Below are 22367 nucleotides of genomic sequence, written 5' to 3' on the forward strand. Positions count from 1 at the left end.
AAAAGAAGCACACAAGTCACTCATGAAAGATTAACAAGATTTCCTTCAAAAGGAACTGGAAACCGTCCTCTTAATTCGAAAATGAACTCTGATTTTCTCACTCAGCGCACTGTTTTAATTATCAGCTGTTTGGATTATCAAAGGCAAGAGCACAAGAGCGATACGTCAACAATTTGATTTCTGTTTTCTTTTTATTACTATGTTTGTGTACTGTCTAAACTCTCTTTACATTAATACAATATCACTCAACCTCTGTCATACGTAATAAAGCTTCAATTAGTGGATATACTTCTTTTCGACAAAAAAAAAATATTTATGGAACTATAACTCTGATTTATATTGTTTCAAAACTTTAACTCAGGATAAGGCCGAGTATTCTTTTCAAAATGGTACAAGTCAAGATCCTCTTACCTTCATCTCGAAAGACTGGTGTTACTATTTCTTTTACTCCGCTCTTCTCCTCAGAGTAACGACAAAAGAAGCAGTGACTGGGTGGAACCAGTTGTCCTCAGGCCACTTATTTCATTCGATCTTCAAAAGAAAAAGCCTAAATATATATATATATTTTTTCTCAGGATCCTTTCTCTTGGACTCAAAATTTAGCCATGCAATAAGAGAGAGAGAGAGAAAACAAAAAGAAACTAGGGGCACACCCATAAGGCCCTAGTCCCAACTGCAACCTTCCTCTCTACATTGGCCTGTCTAATTGAAACATGTTTTGTGGGAGGAAGGTGATAATATAGGTTCCATAAAAATATTTTCTCAATGGTCAAATTTGAATAGGAGTTCTAGTACTTATACTCTTTTACTTTTTTTTAAAAAAAACTGAAAATAACTCTTGCTTTTCTTTGAAATCCAGGTTCTCTTTCCCATGTTTTCTACCTTCATCCTTTAATCCTCTGTGCTCTCTGCATCATCCATAACAAAACTGCTGATAAACACATTGATAGAGTCTGATGAAGACTGTTCCTTTTTTTTTCTTGTAAGTAAAAATTTCACGAGTCTGATACTCTAATTAATCAGGAGCTTTATTTAATGCTCTCTTAGCCCTATAATCAATTCATCTTCAGCCGAATGCCATATTCACTTCAGGACACTATGAATCAATTTATCGTACTGGAATTGTTATTCACATGTAATTTTCCCTTTCCAAGAACTGACTCCTTTTCTTTAACGACGGAGGAAACACAATAACAAAACTTCCCCTCATACTGTTTTCTCATTCAGCAGAATTCTAACCTTACGATTTTTCCCTTTTTTTATTTTCTTTAATCTCTCCACGCAACTCTGATAAGACCTGCCAAATCCAATCCTTTTCCATTACTTGGTGCATCACCTTGCGGTAAGTGGACCTCCCAACATCCACTGAATAGTCCTATCTAATTCACTGGGTTGATCAGTTTGATCTGCACTTCCTTGCTCTTCAATAATGTGCTCTGAAGGTTTGTCTCTCTGCATCTCCATTTCATGAGAGGGCTTCCCTTTTCTGTTTCCAGTCTACTATCAGACGCTGATTCAGAAACTATCACTTCATTTTGTGATGGAGGATTTAGGTTTACTACATATGGTGTATGAGTCACCTGACTACGGCTACACAAATTGTAGTGATGTGTTTGTGCTGTCCTGGTGGATTGAACTGACTTCTCAGCCTGTTTTATCATGGATGGCCTATTCCGGCTCTCATTTGGAGACGTTGTCAAAGGTTCTGGAATAGGTGCAGTTCTAGTTGGCTGAAAATACACAGGTCAGGGGTCTATGAGTGGGATTAAAGCACATTCTTCCACAATGTGTTCATCAAAGATCCATGTTTCTTTTAGCACTGTCTCTGTACAAGACTGATCTTGTAGTTCACCATCTTCTGATTCCACTGATTCTTCTACTCTAAGTTCGGGAAAAACTTTTCGATGAACAACTTTCGTCCATCTATCAACATGTACAATCTGCTTGTCTTTCGGCTTATTCATACTCTGTATTTCATAGTTGACCAATGAAGGTTGACTGATTACCCTATAAGGACCTGTGCTCAAATGGGCTAGTTTTTTCGTAGCCCCTACTTTAAATTTAGGAGTGAAAAGGTAAACAAGACTTCCTACTCGAATATTCTTATCCACAGCTATTGCTCCTCTACGTTCTTCCTGTTTCTGCATTCTGCCGCTAAATGTTCAGAAACAATTTCATAAGTTCTCCTATGTCGTGCACACATCTGTTCTGAATAATTTTCCAATGACAAGTAAGTTTGCCTTATTTTTGCATGCCATAAGTCTGAAGGTAACACTAAATCTCTGCCGTAGATTAAAAAGTTAGGTGATTCCTGAGTAGCACTGTGAGTTGCAGCATGATATACAGCGACTGCTAGTGGGACCATGACATCCCAATCTGACTGGGTTTCATTCACCACATGGGATAAAATGTTTGCTAAGGTGCGATTCAAACATTCAACTTTATCATTACACTGTGAATGAAAAGACGAAGTGTGAAGCTGATGAATACTGCTTTTCACATACTTGCCGGACTAAGGAAGACATGAAGTTCGTACCTTGATCAGTGAGAATGTATTTAGGTATTTCATGCCTCGCAATCACATTATTAATAAAAGGTGTTGCAGTTTCCTCAGCCTTCTGAGTTTGGAGTGGAATTACTTCAGCGTAACAGGTGAAATTATCCACTGCTAACAACAGATATTTGTGTCCCCTCAAAGTCATTGGAAGAGGTCCTAGAATGTCCAATGACACTCGCACCCAAGGTGAATTTTCAATGGGAACTCTCATCAAAGCTGCTTTGGCTTTAGGATTGTAACCCATATGTTCCATACAAGACTGGCATGACTCAATATGGTTCTTCACGTCAGAAAACATCCCAATCCAAAAGAAATTCTTCCCAAGCTTCTCCAACGTCTTCTGCAATGCAAAATGTCCTCCACTGAGAACATTATCATGGCATGCCTTCAAAACCTCTGTCTTTAAGCCAACTGGGACTACTAGTTGTTCTGTTGGCTCTTCTCATTTCGCTCCAGGGTCAGTAAAGTGTAATGATACAATATTCCTTCCTTACTCAGGTAGAAGGAATCTGGGATTTTTGCTGATGCCTGGGGTATTCCTTCCAATTGTTCAATTAACTTTTGTAAAACTGGATCTTCTCTTTGCAGGGTTTTAATCAAAATTCTGGTGTGTTGCTGGGGCAACACCAATGACTCCATGGTCACCTCGGCGGAAATGGGATCGACTAGCTCAGTTGTTTTAGCTTTCCTTGGCCTTTCTTCTTTTCATCCTCTTCTAACACTGGCCTTGAAAGAAAATCTGCATTCGAATGTACTTTACCTGGACGGTACACAATTTGGAAATTGCACTCTTGTAAAAGCATGTTCCATCTAGCTAAGAGTGGAGTTGGATTTTTCAGGTTGAGCAAATGGCTCAAGGGTTGGTGATCTGTTATCAGGGTGAAATGATTGGACACTAAAAAAGGTCTGAACTTTGTTACTGCAACCAAGCAAAACAATAGCAAAGCTTCTTTCTCCGTCGTACTATAGTTCAATTCCAATTTCTTCAACAGTCTAGAAACGTAGGCAACTGGCTGTCTTGAATCTCATTTACATAGACCTCCAAGCATGCTGCAACACAATATGGTGAGGAATCAGACAAGACAACAAAATTTTTGGAAAAATCTGGATAAAACAACAGAGGTGGTGTTGTTAAAACAGTTTTCAGGTAGTCGAAGGCCTGTTGAGTGGAGCAATCCCAAACAAATGGCATTTCTTTTTTGGTCAATTGAGTCAATGGGCGAGTGACTTCAGCGTAATTCGGAATAAATTTCCTATAAAATCCTGCCATTCCAAGGAAGTATCAGACTTGTTTACCTGTTCTGGGCAATTTACAGTCTCTAACTGCAGCGATGTTTTCCGGATCTGGACAAATGCCTTCCGAACTGACTAAATGCCCGCGATACTTTAATTGTTCTTTCAGAAACTCTCATTTCTAGGGTTTCAATTTCAGATCATATTCTCTTAGATGCTGGAAGACTTTCCGCAGCTTCAGATATGTGAATCAAGGTCAGATGAAACGAAAATTATATCGTCAAGGTAAGTGAAAATTGACTGCTTTCCCAAACCTTCTAATACCAAGGCCATGGCCCTTATAAATGATGAGACCCCATTTTTAAGCCAAACGGCATTCGAGAGAATTCAATTAAGGTTTCACCAGTGGTGGAGGCAGTTTTGTGATGGTCGGCGGGGTGCACCTCAATTTGGTGGAATCCACTTTGCAAATCAAATGAAGTAAAATAGCGTGCTTTTCCGAGCAGTTGGAAAATTTCATCAATATTAGGGAGAGGATAATTATCAGAAAGAATTTTAGTTCAATTTCCGAAAATCCACACAAAGACGATATGATTTGTTCTTTTTACCTACTAAAACAATTGGCGCTGCATATGGGGAATGGCTCGGTTGTATGATGTTGGACTTCAAAAGTTCATTCACCTGCCTTCGAACTTCATCTTTCAATAAAAAAGGAACTCTATAAGCTGACTGCTTCACTGGGGTGTTGTTCGTCAATTTAATTCTATGTTTAAATACTTTTGAATTACCTAGCTGAACAGGAGAATTAGCAAAAACATTTCTGTATTCATACAACAAGTCCGATAGTTTATGTTTCTGATCACCAGTCAAATGATTGAGATCAAAATCTTGTAAAGTCACAGGAGATGTCTTATTTTCCTCTACTTCCTTACCTGCAAAAGTAACTGGATTATTTTCAACACTTTCCAAACTAGCAATCCCCATTCCCTTTGGGAGGTGTAAAGGCTCCTTTGTCAAATTTGCCACCAGGACTGATACCAATCCAGCGGACCGTACTTGTCCACTGAATACCAGACAGCTAAGTCTTCACAACCTAGGTTAGAATTAAGCTCTGTTAACACAAGTTGTTCTGTGGAAACAGCAAGCTGATTACAATATCCTGTCACTACCCTCTCTGACGAAGCTGCTAGCACATGTTTATATGTGAACTTAGCTACCATGGGTTTAAACCCCATGACGCGTCCCCTAACATCTATTTCCCTTAAACAAATCTTCAATGAGATTGATCGAACCATTCCTTTGCCCAAGTCTATTATGAAAGAAAAACGTCTCGAAATATTTAATCCCAATATTATATCATACAGCCCTTTGAAATTCCCATTAGCCACCAAAACATTTTCTTGAAAAAGCGCACTATCTAACTTAAGGTTTACTGTAACTTCCGTATGTATGGGAACCACATACCCTGAAACACCAGTTACAGTCAAGTTTGGAGCCCTTGGATTTAGAGATTTATCGTGCTTAATTTTATTGAAAAGGTCTGTGCTTATTAATGTTATACTCGCGCCTGTATCTACAAGAAATTTAGCGTCAACATTTTGAACTGATCCTATGATCAATGGTAATTGAGAATCATTATCTAAAATATATACCCCATGTTGTACATTTTTGTGATGGGCATTAGGTTTATCATTTCTAAAATAATTTTGAGCTGGTAAAACAGTTCTTCAAACAGTTCTTTTTGTTCAGACATCCGCCTATGTCAGAAATATCTATTTCTGTCATGTCTGTAACTTACAATGCCTAGCTGGTTCATTGGCCTACCAAAAATCGCTTTAGGGTGAGTTTCTACCTGATTAAACTTATTTCTAGACATTTCTTTTCTTACCCTTGTGTAAGAGTTCATATTAGTCCTATTTTGATTATTATAGTACATTCTATTTGCATTTCTAACCACATTCCGATTAAAATTACAACTTTATCTGTTAACATTGGACGACCGATATTTTGGTAACGCAGTGTATTTGTGCACTCCGTGACTCGGGCACGGACAGGTAGGATAAATCGGCGTTGGTCGCGAGCTGCTAGGACGACCGCAAGCTGCATAGCGTCTCTCTCTCTCTCTCTCTCCCTGTTCTGCTTCGTACGTAGGATTACGGCTTCCTAGCATCGCACGGAACAAAATAACGTCTCTCCTGATAATCGACTTCATTGACCCCTATGTCTGAGGGCATAGCGTCTCTTCATTCATCCGACTGCAAATACATAAAACTGGGCGCTCTATGACTATGGGGGGGGGAAGATGGGTAAGGTGCTGCGTCAGGACTTTGACAATGTTCCATTTCATTAACTGGCATTTGTAAATTATTACAGGTAGTGTTGCTTACAGTTAATGCTTTAAATGATTGTTGTAAGTCTAATATTTGGTTTTGCAGAGGTTTAATAATTTTTTCGAAATAATTTTCCTGCTGGCTACCAACTTCTTCACTGTTAGGTTGACAATACATTGCATTAACTGGTCTGTGTTTTGTTTCTGTAAGTTCTTTAGTTTCTTCCCATTTTGCTACCGTAATTGCCTGCTGAAAGTTTAAGGGATTCTGGGGAAGTACCATCCTTTTAATTTTATTTGATACACCCCTAAGAAACTGGGCCAATATTGCCTGATCCAAAATCATAACTGTCTCTGGTGATTCGCTACGAGTTTTAAATGCCTATTTAGCTAGATTTTTAACTCTGGCACTAAAACTGGCCACATTTTCGTTAGATTTTTGAACAGCATTGGCGAATTCGTGTAAATATGTGACTATAGGTTGCATTTTTTTTAAGTGGGCTATGAAGGCACTCTTGAACATGCTATAATCTTTTTCCTTAAGTAATTCCATTGACTGAGCCAGGAATTCAGCAGCTGCAGAACGAAATTTCGCTCTCGAGATAGAGATAAGCTCCGGATTGTGCCAAAATGCAAGTTCCCCTACACTTTCTAAAGTTTCAAAAAAATATTGGACAGATTGGCCTTCATCTGTACCAAAACATATGGGGTCTAGGCCAAGATAGCCTGCGACAATAGCCACATATGGCCTGCCAGATTCGGGAGGGGATTTTGTTTGTTGCGTACCAAATAACGCAGCGAAAGGTCAGTTGATGTTTGTGGGATTTGTTCTTCCATTTTGGATTTATTAGTGTCTATGTTAAATTAGGTGACTCTATTAATATTTGAGTAAAAATTTAGGGTGGGAAGGGTCCCTCCAAAATAGTGTACTTACCTTTACGTAACTGAAATAGAACTATCCTGATAGTATTGAACAATTCTAAAAAAACAAAATGAGTTTGTAACATATAGCAACTGGAGTTTTTTTTTTGAAATTTATTATTATAATTAATTATTTATTTATTATTATTTTTTTAAAATGCTTCTAGTTGGTAACTGCTACTACTATGTAAGTACTTGAAGACGTCTGTGTTATTTGTATTGCTGAAAAAGAAGAATAAAATTAATGAAAATGCCTCTAACCATTTTCTGCATACACAAAAAAACCACTAATGCTGGACGTTTTCCCTTTACTTTCTATTACAGCAGTAATCCCTTTTATTTCATCTTCTATATTCACTTTGCTCTTCAGTCTAGAGCAATCCGAATTACTCACAAGCATTCAAATAAAACGGTTTTTCATCCCGCAAAACACACTTACATCCTGATCATGGCACCAGTTTTCCACAGGTTTTTCTGTCGTATTGTGCACTTGCCATCAACGTACTCGTGGATCACTCGGCACTCAGCAAGACTACATGCTACCATGTGTTTCCAGAAGACCTGGGTTTAATATGACCATCTAACAGTTACTTCAGGACAATAAATCTTGTGTTCTAAATTTACTCTGAGAAGTAAAGAGCAAATTGCAACATCAAGACACGCTGTGATTTTTCACTCAGAGGTGCCTCTTAGATAAGGGGGCCCTGGAGTGACCGCAATTAATGGTTCTTTAAATAAGTTTATTCAGTGAATTATGTGCAATTAGGAAGAATGGCCAAATAGTAAACAAACAAAACAAAACAAAGTTTATTAATATACTAAATTGTACAGAACAACATTAAAAAGAATATAGGATTTGTGACACTTATATGAGACAAGATAGATACAATTATATAGCAGGAAATAGTGACTTCATGTCAGCTTTTTGCTTGTCACTTTTACAGGTATCAAAATGATTGGTGTTTGTCAGAACATACAGCTGTTCTAATGCCAAAACAGGAAAATATATTTACTCTATTGTATAATTAGTAATTTGACAACTAGATTAATAAGTCGCATTATCTATTAAAACTGAGTACTAGGAATTTGCTACAACAATGGTTTGGGTATATTTATGAGATAAGATGTCTCGTAACTGCTTCAAAACGTGTGTAGGTTCGACTTTGGGGCAATTTAGAATAGTTTGCCATTAAGGAACAAGGGTTGACTTACCCGAAAAACTCTGCACATTCTCGGGTGGGGGGGGGAGAAGAGTTCTGGTCCAGACGTTCATTGTGGCTCTTTTCACATCTTTTCTTAGAGATTATTCTCCTTCTTTTATCACACACTATCAAAAATCGGCCAAAAACTCCCACTACTCACTCCTTTCTGTCAAGTCTCAATCAAAGTTAACTCTCTTCTTTCCCCTTTCAAATTATAAATTATATATATATCTCTGCATCCCCCTACCTGAAATTTCTCATGACATTTTAGTGATCTCACGCTTCAACAATGTGGGGAAAAGCACTACACTTGTGACTGCCAACTCGTGGGATTTGACACTCTTAAAATGATATGTTATATTAATGTGGTTATAGAGTTCTGATTACGCAAGATGTGCTGTGTCTTATCTTGCTAATTCTACTCTTATAACAATAGTCGCCTTCCGCCTACACCGTACTTGGGACCTTACGTGTTTGATGCTCTTGTCCATTACATAGGAGAACGGCGTGATGTCGTCAACCGTCTAGATGCCTGTGGTAGTGTAGTATTACGGCGGCCGCATCCCCTGGGACAATCGAAAACGAAAGTAAAACGCACAAGCTCCGTCGAAGTGACACTATTTCTTTGTTGTACAGACCGTGGAAAAAGTATAGGGCAATTTGAGGAATGAATGTTTCTTATGGGCAAGCAAAAGGGCTAGAAATGAAAATATTTTTCATAATATATAGGAATTTTGCTAGCAGGCAAAAGGAGGTGATTGTCCTTCTGTATAAGGCAGTGGTCAGGCCATGCCTTGAGTACTGTGTACAGGTCCGTTGGCCTCATTTTAGGAAGGATGTAGATTTGCTTGAGCGTGTAGAGAGAAGGACAATAAGATTGGTGAGGGGAATGAGGGATCCTCTTACCAAGAGAGGCTTAAGTTCTTCAAATTGCAGTGGCTGGAGACTAAGCACCAGCGTGGTGATTTGATTGAGGTGTATAAGGCCTTGAAAGGGTTGAGCAAGTTGAATTCTGATGGGATCCTTCCACTTGTTCAGATTATGAACCTAAAGGGGCATAAATTCAAATTAAGAAAGGACAGATGTAGAATAGATGTGCAGATATTTGCCTTTAGCCAGCGGGTGGTTAATTGCTGGAACAAACTTCCATCTGTCGTTGTGGAAGTTGATAGGTTGAATAAATTTAAGGAACAACTGGGCAGGCATTTGGAGGGAATGGTGTCATTTTTTTTTTGACTGAGGCTGCATAAGCTCATACACTTGGTTTCTTGCATCACATGCCACTACTACTACTACTACTTCTTGAGGTCTGCCACATTACAAGCGTAGTTCTGGCCCACCTCCCCGTGTTTAGATGGTCATTGGCAGGCTTTCCAGATCGCCTGTCTGGTGACAAAGAGACCAGAAACAACTAAACAACACACACACTGCACATAATATTAATATTATACACATTTCTGGCCTTTTACAGTGACTTTTAATCATCACAGTGTACATAGGCGGAGTTCAACTCACGTTCAGGTGCCATCCCACATAAGATACTATAGATTTCTGCATGTCATAATTTTAATAATATTTGATTAAGAACTTTAAATTAGGTTACACAGATAAAAGATAACGATCTAACCAAAAGGGGATCATGTCACATAAAAAATGGCTTCTTATCACGAACGAATAGAACTTCAAGTGCTTCCAGGCTCGTCATTGCTTGGCAACGAACCCTCGAAAATTGTCCGTATGATGAAGCCTCCATCAGAATGAACGATAACCATTTCTAACGATAACCATTTCATGGATAAATTGTGTTAGAAGCATGTGCAACTACAGATGTCAATTCAGAAAGATGGTGCCTATCAAAATATCTGTGTAAAAGGCATGCAGAAGAAACTGCTGCCCTTGTGGGTGGATCACCATCCTCCCCACGTTCGGTGGAAAAACCTGAGTTTGAGTCCCGTCGATGACGGGAGGAATTTTTATGGATCTTGTTCACATCGTGGCTGGTTAGGCAGTCTCTAGAGATTGGAGGGAATGGTGTGATTTTTTTTTTTTTTTTTTTGGCTGATGCTGCATAAGCTCATACATTTGCTTTCTTGCATCACATGCCACTACTACTACTACTACTACTATTCTGGCAGGTTTTTTCCTCCCGGAAACGCACGCTGCTCTTCCAGCAAACAGAAAATTGACCTCAGAACACACCCAATTTACAGACAATATACACGGAGCAATATGGCATTAGTCGCTGATGCTCCTAAACTCTAATAAAAAGAAAAGAAAAAAAAAAAAAAAATCAGAAACTGCTGGCAAGAAAGTAAAGAAGAAAAATACACATTTAGAAAGTACTTCAGTGGAAAAGTAATACCGACAGAGCAAATGTAATTGACATAAACTATTTTTATGTGAAATGAAAGTTATTTTGATTATTATGATTATGAAAGTTATTTTGATTATTTTTAACTTTACTTTGTACTTTAATCTTTCAGGAATGTCTTGCACAATAATTTGCCAAATTTTCAACTAGAGGCGTGTAATCAGTTGTATCGACTTCAATGAAAGAAGGTTACAAAACAGTCGGACGCACAAGTTTTAATACATTGCGTGATTACAGTTGACTATCGAACTGAAAGTTTTGATTTATATGTTTTTCTTAAGTGTATCCCCTCATCTAAACGGTCTGAGATAATTAGAACTTACTGGGTCTTATTTTCATATAATAAATATTTTATTCTTATCTTATGTAGCAAACGAGCCTGAAGCATTATTTTATTTTCGCTAGAACAATTTTTGAAGATTATTTAAATTTCAAATGTGCTTATTTTTTTATTACTACAACATTCATATAAATCAAAGTATGTAGTAAATTTTACTGCCCAAATGTGAAGTTTCATGTGAATCGTTTTACGAAACTATGTGCAAATAGTGTAAATAGTTTGAAAAATAAAAATGGCGTCCGTTAGATCTCCTAGTGTAGAAAATCAACTCAGTCGTGTAGATGTGGACATGAAGCTTAATAGTGAAACCAAATCAACACTTAACTCTCCAGACACGAATAGTATTAGCATAATTAACATAAGCACCTCTGAAGATGCAAAGAAGGAAGCGGAAGAATTCAAGGAAAAAGCTAATTATCATTTTAAAAGTAAGCAGTGCTAATTCACAAATCGATTGTCAACGATTGTGAGGTGGTATGAAATTTGAATATTTTAGGAATTTCTTTCTTTACCACGTCATAAGAAAATATTCGTTTATGTGTTAAATTACCACTGTATATATTTCTTAACCTACATTTAGTTTCACTTCATATGTCAGAATGTATGAGTGACTAAAATTATATCCAAACCAACTCGATTTATACAAGAGCTTTCAGTTATGATAATAGATAATAAGCAGCGCATATGAAGATTAGAAAACACTTGGAATTTTATTTTGATTCTGGATATCCTGCACATGTGACCCTAGTTCACAAAGGGAATCAAACTATGATAAGAGTAATTAGAGACCTGTTAGTTAACTTCTGTTCCAGGGAAAATAATAATGGAGTCACTGGTTAAAGAAGCACTGCAGGATCATGTAGAAAAGACTGCAGTTATAGTTCAGACACAGCATGGATTTGTTAAGGGGAAGTCTTTTCTGACAAATATGATTTGATATTATGATGTGGTCACAAAGGAACTGGATGCAAAAAATAATTTTCATATCATATACTTAGATTTTAGGAAAGCTTTTTATATTGTTGCACATAGTAATAGTAATTGTGGCACAGGATGCAAGAAAGCAGGCGTATGAGCTTATGTAGCATTAGCCAAAAAAAAAAAAAAATTCACACAACCATTACCTCTAAATGTTTATCCAGTTCCTCCTAAAATTTATTTAACATATCAACTTCCACAACGACAGATGGAAGTTTGTTCCAGAAATTAGCCACCTGCTGGCTAAAGGCAAATTTCCGTACATCTATTCTACAGCTGTCTTTCCTCAGTTTGAATTTATGCTCCCTTAGGTTCGTAATCTGAACAAGTGGAAGAATCCCATCAGAACTTAGCGTGCTCAACCCAGTCAAGACCTTATACACCTCAATCAGATCACTTCGCGGGTGCCTAGTCTCCAGCTGCTGCAATTTGCAGAACTTAAGCCTCTCTCTCTTGGTAAGAGGATCCTTTCAATCTCCTCAACAATCTTGTTGCCCTTCTCTGTACATGCTCAAGCAGCTTTTGCTATAGGCCTAATGACTCTGATGAGTATAATAAGAAACTGTACAGGGAAATAGAGTGGGCCAGTAAATCAGAGTCTTATAATGGGGGATTTTGACTGGAATTTTCCAGCCAATTTTCCCAGATATTGACTGGAATTTGTGGGTTGGTCTCTCACACACTAGCAAGGCTTTTGTAAATTTATTGGATGATTGTTTTCTACATCAGCATGTTAGGGAGGCAACTAGAGGGAGTAATACTCTTGATCTGATTATCAGTAATGATTCTTCATGCATTAAGAATCTGCAGATAAAGGAACCATTAGGTGGGAGTGATCACAGTGTGCTGAAGTGGGATTTACTTAAAGAGATAACTACCATCAGGGGTAAAGGGAAGGGTTTTTGTTTTCGTAAAGGCGACTATGATGGTCTGAGACAGTATTTAAATTCTATACAGTGGGACCAACTGATGATGTTACCAACAGCAAATTCAAAATGGGAAGCATTCAAAGAATTTATCTTGGAAGCTACTAGGCTTTACATACCAACTAAGAACCATTGTTCAAGTTTTAGGCCTAAATGGATGTCAGATGAACTAATGAGACATATGGCAGAGAAGAAAAATGCATGGGATACATATAAAGTAACATGTGACACAGAAGCCTATGATAGATATAAGCTGGTCTGTAACCAAGTTACAAAGGAGGTTAGGCAGGCGAAGGCAGATTACGAGAAATCTTTGGAAAAGGATGCAAAAAAAAACAGAAAACAGTTCTTTACCTATGTAAACTCCAGAAGGAAAGGGATGAATCAGATTGGTCCACTGGATATTGATGGTTCAACTATTGATGATCCTGCTTAGGTAGCTAACAAACTAAACAAGTATTTTGCATATATATTCACCCATGAGAAGTTATTCAGGAAGGGAAATGGCAGAGGTGAAGTAAATTCTGGCAGTGAGCTAGATGACTGAGAAGCAAGTGGTGGAGAAATTGTTGAGAATAAACATAAAAAAGGCACCCGGGGTAGTAGTAGTAGTAGTGGCATGTGATGCAAGAAAGCAAGCGTATGAGCTTATGCAGCATCAGCCAAAAAAAAAAAAAAAATTACAAAACAATCTCCTCTAAATATTTGTCCAGTTCCTCCTTAAATTTATTTAACCCATCAACTTCCACAACGACAGATGGAAGTTTGTTCCAGCAATTAACCACCCGCTGGGTAAAGACAAATTTCTGCACACCTATTCTACATCTGTCTTTCCTGAATTTCAATTTATGCCCCCTTAGGAACAAGTGGAAGAATCCCATCAGAATTCAGCATGCCAAACCCATGTGCAGGTGCCTAGTCTCCAGCTGCTGGAATTGGCAGAACTTAAACCTCTCCTGGTAAGAGGATCCCTTCATTCCACTTACCAATCTTGTTGCCTTTCTCTGTACACACTCAAGCAAATCTACATCCTTCCTAAAATGAGGCCTCTAGACCTGCACGCAGTACTCAAGGCATGGCCTGACCATTACCTTATACAGAGGGACAATCACCTCCTTTTCCCTGCTAACAAAATTCCTATATATCATCGACAACACCCCATGATCTGCCCTGCAGCCTGTTTGCATTGCTCAGAAAACTTCATATCTGACTGCACAATTACTCCCAGGTCTTTTTCATTTTCTACCTCCTTAAGTGTAGTACCACACAGTTGGTACGTTTCTCTAGGGTTACTTCTACCCATATACAGTACTTTGCATTTGTCAATGTTAAACTTCAGTTGCAACTTCTCAGCCCATCTGCCCTAATTTTCTGGATCCTGTTGCAGTAACACACTGCCATTACTGTCATTAACAACCCTGCCAACCTTTGTGTCATCTGCAAACTTTAATACGAACCTGATATACCTTCATCAATATCATTGATAAATATACAAAACAACAGTGAACCCAACAGCGAACCCTGTGGGACTCCACTAATAACATTAGTCCACAAAAGCAGCACCCATTGATTACCACCCTGTGTATTCTACCACTCAACCATCCTTTTATTCATTGTAGCAACTTACCCTTAATACCATTCTGCTTCAATTTGTACAGTAGTCTTCCATGTGAAACAGTGTCAAAAGCTTTCCTGAAATCCAAGTATATGAGATCAAAATTATTTTTTGCATCCAGTTCCATTGTAACCACATCATAACCAATAAAATTTGTCAGACAAGACTTTCTGTTAACAAACCTATGCTGTGTCTGAATTATTGCTGCAGTCCTGTCTAGATGATCTTGCAATGCATTTTTAATCAGTGACTCCATTATTTTACCCAGAACAGAAATTAAATTAACTGGTCTGTAATTACTCGTCTCACCCTTCGATTCCCCTTTGTATATTGGGTACGTACATTTGCGTACAATGTACATTTGCACATCTCCAGTCCGTGGGGACCTCCCTTGAGTTCAAGAATGCTCTCTCATAATTATGGCTAAGGGTTTGCTTACTTCCTTTGCCACCTACCTTAATATAACTGGATAGATCCCATCCACCCCAGGTGCCTTTCTTATGTTGAACTTCAACAATTTCTCCTCCACTTTGTTCTCAGTTATTACAAAATCATTAAGCATCCTGTTACAATTTGATAACCTTGTGGCATTTTCAAACCTTAATAACTCCTCATGTGTGAATGTAGATGCAAAATACTCATTCAGTTTGTTTGCTATCTGAGCAGGATCATCAACAGTTGACCCATCGATATCAAGTGGACCAATCAGATTCGTCCCCTTCCTTTTTGAGTTTATATAAGTAAAGAAATCCTTGCTGTTTTTCTTAGCATCCTTTTCCAAAGATTTCTTGTAATTTGCCTTCGCCTGCCTAACCTCCTTTGTGACTTGATTACAGACTAGCTTATATATATCATAGGTTTCTGTGTCGCCTGATAATTTACATGCATCCCATGCATTTTTTCTTCTCTCCCACGAGTCTCATTAGTTCATTTGACAACCACTTAGGCCTAAACCTTGAACAATATTTCTTAATAGGTATGAAACGTTTAGTAGCTTCCACTGTTAATTCCTTGAATACTTCCCACTTGGCGTCTCCGTAGCCAGGTGGGAAGGAGCAGCAGTGCATAACACATGCTTCTTGTTTAGACCGGGGTTCAATGCCGTTGAACCACATACGGAGGGTGCGAAAAGGTCAGGGGAATGACCACCGCATATTCCCGGAGCAATATGGCCTTAGTTGCTAATGCTCCAAATAACAAACAAACAAAGCTTCCCACTTAGAATTTGCTGTTGGTAACATAATCAGTTGGTCCCACTCTACAGAATTTAAATGGGTGGATGGGATCTATCCAGTTATACTAAAGGAGGCAGCAAAGGAAGTAAGCAAACCCTTAGCTATAATTATGAGAGCTTCTTTGGACTCAAGGGCTAAGACCCATAGACTGGAGATGTGCAAATGTGACCCCAATTCACAAAGGAGGATAAGGCTGATTCAAGTAATTATAGACCTGTCAGTTTAACTTCTGTTCCAGGAAAATTAATGGAGGCAGTGGTTAAAGAAGCACTGCAGGATCATCTAGACAAAACTTCAGTTATAGCTCGGACACAGCATGGTTTTGTTAAGGATAAGTCTTGCCTGAACAATCTGATTGGATACTATGATGCAGTCACAAAAGAACTAGATGCAGGGAATAACTTTGATATTATATATTTGAATCTTAGAAAGGCTTTTGATACTGTTGCACATGGACAAATTGGAGCAGTGTGGCATTGGAGGCAAATTGCTGCTATGGATAAAGGGATGGTTGAGAGGGAGAAGACAGAGTGGTAATCAATGGAGACTGGTCATCGTGGACTAATGTTATTGGTGGAGTCCCTCAGGGTTCAATGTTTGGTCCATTGTTGTTTTGTGTATTTATAAATGATATTGGTGATGGTATATCAAGCTTAATGTCCAAGTTTGCAGACGATAGAAAGGTTGGCAGGGTTGTTCAGGACACTACTGACTGTATGCTCTGCAACAGGATCTGGAAAGGTTGAACAGATGGGCTGGGAGGTGGCAAATGAAGTTTAACATTGAACATTGACAAATGTAAAGTACTACGTATGGGAAACAGTAGCCCCAGAGTAACGTATCAACTCTGTGGTACTACACTGACAGTGGTAGAGAATGAAAAGCACCTGGGGATAATTGTGCAGGCAGATATGAAGTTTCCTGAGTAGTGCAGATGGGCTGCAAGAGTAGCTCATGGTGTCTTGGCAGTGATATACCGGAATTTTTTTAGCAGGGATAAGGAGGTGATTATTCTCTTGTATAAGGCAATGGTCAGGCCACACCTTGACTGTATACAGGTCTGGAGACCTCATTTCAAGAAGGATGTAGAGCTGCTGGAACAAGTACAGAGAAGGGAACAAGATTAGAGAATGGAACAAAGGGTTGTTCTTACAAAGAAAGGCTTAAGTTTTTCAAATTACAGTGTCTGGAGACTAGGCACTGGCGAGGTGATCTGATAGAGGTGTATAAAGCCTTGAATGGTTTGATCATGCTCAAGGCTGATGGGATTCTTCCTCTTGCTCAGAATAATCACCTGAGAGGGCATAAATTCAAATTGAGCAAAGACAGATATAGGATAGATGTGCGGAAATATGTCTTTAGCCAGTGGTAGTTGTTTGGTGGAACAGACTTCCGTACCTTGTTGTGGAAGTTGATAGGTGAAATAAATTTAATGCTCAGCTGGACAGGTATTTTGAATGAACGGAGGAGTGAAATGGGAGTGGTTTTTTTTTTTTTTTATTGGCTGATTCTGCATAAGCTTGCTTTTTTTGCATCATATGCCTCTGCTAATGCTAAAGCAAATCTACATCCTTTCTAAAATGAGGCCTCCAGACCTGTATGCAGTATTCAAGGTGTGGCCTGACCATTGCCTTATACAGAGGGACAATCACCTCCTTTTCCCTACATGGAAGACTACTGTACAAATTAGAGCAGTATGGCATTAACGGCAAATTGCTACAATGGATAATAAAAGGTTTTTTTTTTTTTTTTTGGCTGATGCTGCATAAGCTTGCTTTCTTGCTTCATATGCCTCCGCTAATGCTAAAGCAAATCTGCATCCTTCCTAAAATGAGGCCTCCAGTCCTGTATGCAGTATTCAAGGTGTGGCCTGACCATTTCCTTAAAGAGGACAATCACCTCCTTTTGCATACATCGAAGACTACTGTACAAATTGGAGTAGTATGGCATTAAGGCGAAATTGCTACAATGGATAAAAGGATGGTTGAATGGGAGAAGACAAAGTGGTAATCAGTGTACACTGCTCTTTGTAGACTAATGTCATTCGTGGAATCCCCCAGGGTTTGGTGTTGGGCCCAGTGTTGTTTTCTGTATATATCAATGGTACTGATGAAGGTATAACAGGGTTAATGTCTAAATTTGCAGATGATATGAAGGTTGGTATACTACTGCAACAGGATCTAGAAAAGTTTGAGCACCTGGGGTGAGAAGTTGCAACTGAAGTTTAATGTTGACAAATGTAAAGTACAGGCAGTCCCTATATTACATGGTATTTCTATAACATGTTTTCACTCTAACCTGATTGATAAATTGCGGAAATCATCGCACACCCGTAATTATACAATGCGGTTAGAGAATTGCGGCAAACCTCGAATAACAATATATTTGAGCTTTTATGCGGGGAAAACTCTTATTATGTTGAATGTAATTTTTCAACTTTTCCATTCTGTTTTGTGAATCCTCTCTTTTGGCTTGCTAGTCATTATGCAAAAAAAATAAATATGTATATATATATTGGGAAATCCCATGTTTTATTTCTATTGCTTCTTTTGTTTCTATAGTAACAAAAATTCTGTTTTGTTATTATTGCACAACCTGTCAGACCATCCAAATGTTGAAGTTGTTCCTACCACCTAATACAACTTCTTTAATTTATCTTTAAGGCTCATTACACCAGAAAATCTTTGCAATGTAGTTTGGAAAAAATTGATTCCGAATCTATTGAAGTGATGGAGGCATGGAAACATTTTTCAATTGCAGGCTGTATCGGAATCATAGCTTTATCGCTCAAAGAAGTAAAACCAACAGTCAACATTACTGCGTGTTGGAAAAATGCATGGCCAGAGCCAGTTCATTCAGGAAATATGTTCGAACTGACAGAAAATGGAATTGTTGCAATAGTAGAACTTGCTAAGTCGGTAGGAGGGGAAGGTTTGATGATATGACTACTGAATATGTTTAAGAATTACTGGTAGGAAAAGAGGCTGGTGAAGTGTATTTAGTGGAAATGGCATTGGAGGTAAACCAAAGCAATTCAGAGGATGATAGCACAGATAAATTCTGAAGTTCCAAATTTTACACTAAAAAGCATACGGTAAGGCACCAACTTAGCCAAGCAATTAGAATCGTATTTTTTTTTTAATGCAGATCCTTTGACTGAATGGAGCAAAAAGTTCAAAATGGAGCTACAAAAATGCTAGCTCCATACCATTAAATTTACAACGATCTATCATGCAAAAGCAAACAAGCCCAGCAAGCATTTGGAGTGAATGGATGGGTGAAATAAGGTTTTTTTTTTTTTTTTTTGGGATGATGCTATATTAGCATTAGTGCAGCCTTATACATCTCAATCAGATCACCTCGCAGGTGTCTAGTCTCCAGAGCTGCAACTTGCAGAATTTAAGCCTTTCTCTGTAAGCACACCCCTTTTTTCCTCTCACCAATCTTGTTGCCCTTCTCTATACCTGTTCTAGCAACTCTACATCCTTCCTAAAATGAGGCCTCCTTGTACGCAGTACTCAATGTGTGGTCTGACCATTGTATTATACAAAGGGACAATCACCTCCTTGTCTCTGCTAGCAAAATTCCTATAAACCTTTGACAAAACTACATGACCTGCTCTGGTAGCCCGTCTGCACTGCTAAGAGAACTTCATTATTGATCCTGTATTGAACTATTATTGATCCTGTATCACCTCTTTAATCAGTGACACCATTATTTTCCCGGTAAAAGAAGTTAAACTACAGGTCTATAATTATTTGTGTCACCCTTTGAAACCCCTTGCTTGCTTTCTTGCATCATATGCCTTTACTAATTCTAATGGTAATTCATTACAGGATCCTGCTACCAACTATAGGAGTTCCCGGTTAATGAACCAATTTCTTTTCACACCTCTTAATAGACTGATAGTAAAATCTGGTTAATAATGTCAACATTCTGTTCTGTTGCTATATCTTTCTACAAAATAAGTGAAAAGATAATGATTGGCTACTCCTGTCTACCAATAGAGATAATACTGCAGGTTATTTTCACATGTCTATCCTGCAGCAATCCATTTTCAGATTTTTTTTCTTTGTGTGTGTGTGTGTGTGTGTGTGTGTGTGTGTGTGTGTGTGTGTGTGTGTGTGTGTGTGTGTGTGTGTGTGTGTGTGTGTTGTCCAAGCAAGAGTTAGGATGCTAATGGAACCCTAAATGATGCAAGAAGTAAGGTCATACAGCATCAGAATAATCACCTGAGAGGGCATAAATTAAAATTGAGGAAAGACAGATGTAGGATGGATGTGCGGAAATTTGCCCATTTCACCCATCCTGTCACTCAAAATGTTTGTCTAGTTCAGCTTTAAATTTATTTAAGCCATCAACTTCCACAACAACAGATGGAAGTCTGTTCCATCAATCAGCTACCTGCTGACTAAAGGCAAACTTCTGCACATCTATTCTACAACTGTCTTTCCTCAATTTGAAGCTATGGCCCCTCAGGTTCTTAATCTGAGCAGTGGAAGTATCCTGTCAGCATTGAGCCTGCTCAAACCATTCAAGGTCTTATACACCTCGATGAGATCACCTTGCAGGTGCCTAGTCTCCAGATGCTGCAACTTGCAGAACTTTAGCCTTTCTTCTTAAGTGCACCCGTTTGTTCCTCATACCAAACTTGTTATCCTTCTCTGTACTCATTCTAGCAACTCTACATCCTTCCTAAAATGAGACCTCCAGACCTGTATACAATACTCAAGGTGTAGCCTGACCATTGCCTTATACAAAGGGATAATCACCTCCTTGTCTATACTAGCAAAATTCCTATATATCATTGAAAAAAACTCCATGACTTGCTCTAGCACCCGTCTGCACTGCTCAGAGAACTTCATATCTGACTGCACAATTACATCCAGGTCTTTTTCATTCAACACCGCCCTGAGTGTAGTATCACACAATTGGTATGTTTCTCTTGGGTTACTGCTACCCATATGGAGTACTTTGCATTTGTCAATGTTAAACTTCAGTTGCCACTTCTCAGCCCATCTGCCTAACTTTTTCAGATCCTGTTGCAGTAGCATACGGCACCTCCGTAGCCGAGTGGGCAGGAGCGGGAGTGCAGTAGCACACGCTCTTTGAGTAGACCGGGGTTCAAGCCCCTGACTGCTGAATACGGTCGATCTGCCAACCCGCCCTGGACCAGCATGGCAGATTATGGTCCATTTCCCTCAGCATGAATTGTTGAGGAGGCTTCCATCCTGCAGTGGGTTGATAATGGCTGCACTTTACTTTTTTTTTTACTGTCTTTATTGTCATTAACCCTGCTAACCTTTGTATCCTCTGCAAACTTGGACATTAAGCCTGATACACCTTCATCGATATCATTGATAAATACAAAAAACAACAATGGGCCCAGCACCAAACCCTGGGGGACTCCGCTAATAACTTTATTCCACGTAGAGCAGTGTCCGTTTATTAACACTCACTGCCGTCTCCCACTCAACCATCCCTTTATCCATTGCAGTAACTTGCCCTTAATGCCATACCGCTCCAATTTGTACAGCAGTCTTCCGTGTGCAACAGTATCAAAAGCTTTCGTGAAATTCAAGTATATGGTCTCAAAATTATTTTTTGCATCAGTTTCTTTGTGATCACATTGTAGTATCCAATCAAATTGGTCAGACAAGACTTCCCCTTAACAAACCCATGGTCTGTCTGAGCTATTACTGCTGTCTTGTCCAGGTGATCCTGTATCACCTCTTTAACCAGTGACTACATTAGTTTCCCCACAACAGAAGTTAAACTAACAGCCCTATAATTATTTGTGTTACCCTTTGAACCCCCCCCCCCCTTTTGTGAATTGGGGATACATTTGCACATTTCCAGTCCATGGGGGACCTCCCCTGACTCTGAGGATGCTCTCATAATTATGGCTAAGGGATTGCTTACTTCCCTTGCAGTCTCCTTTATTATAACTGGATAGATTCCATCTGCCCCAGGTGCCTTTTTTATGTTTAACTTCAACAATTTCTTCTCCACTTTGCTCTCAGTTATTACAAAATCCCTTAGCTTCCTGTTAGAGTGTGATAAACTTCTGGCATTTTCTCCTTGAATAACTACTCATGTGTGAATATAATTGCAAAATACTTATTCAGTTTATCAGCTACTTGAGCAGGATCATCAGTAGTCGAACCATTTATGTTAAGTGGACCAATCTGTTTACATAAGTAAAGATCTCTTTGCATCCTTTGCCAAAGATTTCTCGTAATCTGCCTTCTCCTGCCTAACATCCTTTGTGACTTGATTACAGACTAGCTTATATTTGCCATCGGCTTCTGTGTTGCCTGATAATTTATATGCATCCCACGGAAGCCTCATTAATTCATCCGACATCCTTGTTGGCCTGAACCTTGAACAATATTTCTTTGTTGGTATGAAAAGCATAGTAGCCTCCAAGATTGAGTTTCTGAAGGCTTCCCATTTAGAATTCACCATTGGTAACATCATTAGTTGATCCCACTGTATAGAATTTAAAAACTGTCTGAGACCACTGTAGTCACCTTTTCAAAAACTCTTCCCTTTACCCTTGATGGTAGTTACATCTTTAAGTAAATCCCACATCAGTATGCTGTGATCACTGTCACCTAGTGGTTCCTTTTTGTGCAAATTCTTAATGCATGAGTAATC

At 38.7% G+C, this 22367-nt stretch overlaps 1 protein-coding gene across 1 annotated transcript in view; it reads left to right on the plus strand.

The window, feature by feature from the left end:
• The first annotated feature begins 11159 nt into the window (after nt 1–11159).
• PpD3 (protein phosphatase D3) overlaps nt 11160–22367 on the plus strand; it is a 246514-nt gene continuing 235306 nt past the window's right edge. Inside the window, exon 1 of the mRNA XM_090368865.1 lies at nt 11160–11381. Coding sequence (XP_090224991.1) covers nt 11186–11381 — 196 coding nt within the window. The 5' untranslated portion in view covers nt 11160–11185. The remainder of the gene's footprint in view (nt 11382–22367) is intronic.

The sequence above is a fragment of the Mastigoproctus giganteus genome, chromosome 2 (genome assembly GCF_048544385.1).
Source record: "Mastigoproctus giganteus isolate SK-2022 chromosome 2, ASM4854438v1, whole genome shotgun sequence".
Classification (NCBI taxonomy): Eukaryota; Metazoa; Arthropoda; class Arachnida; order Uropygi; family Thelyphonidae; genus Mastigoproctus; species Mastigoproctus giganteus.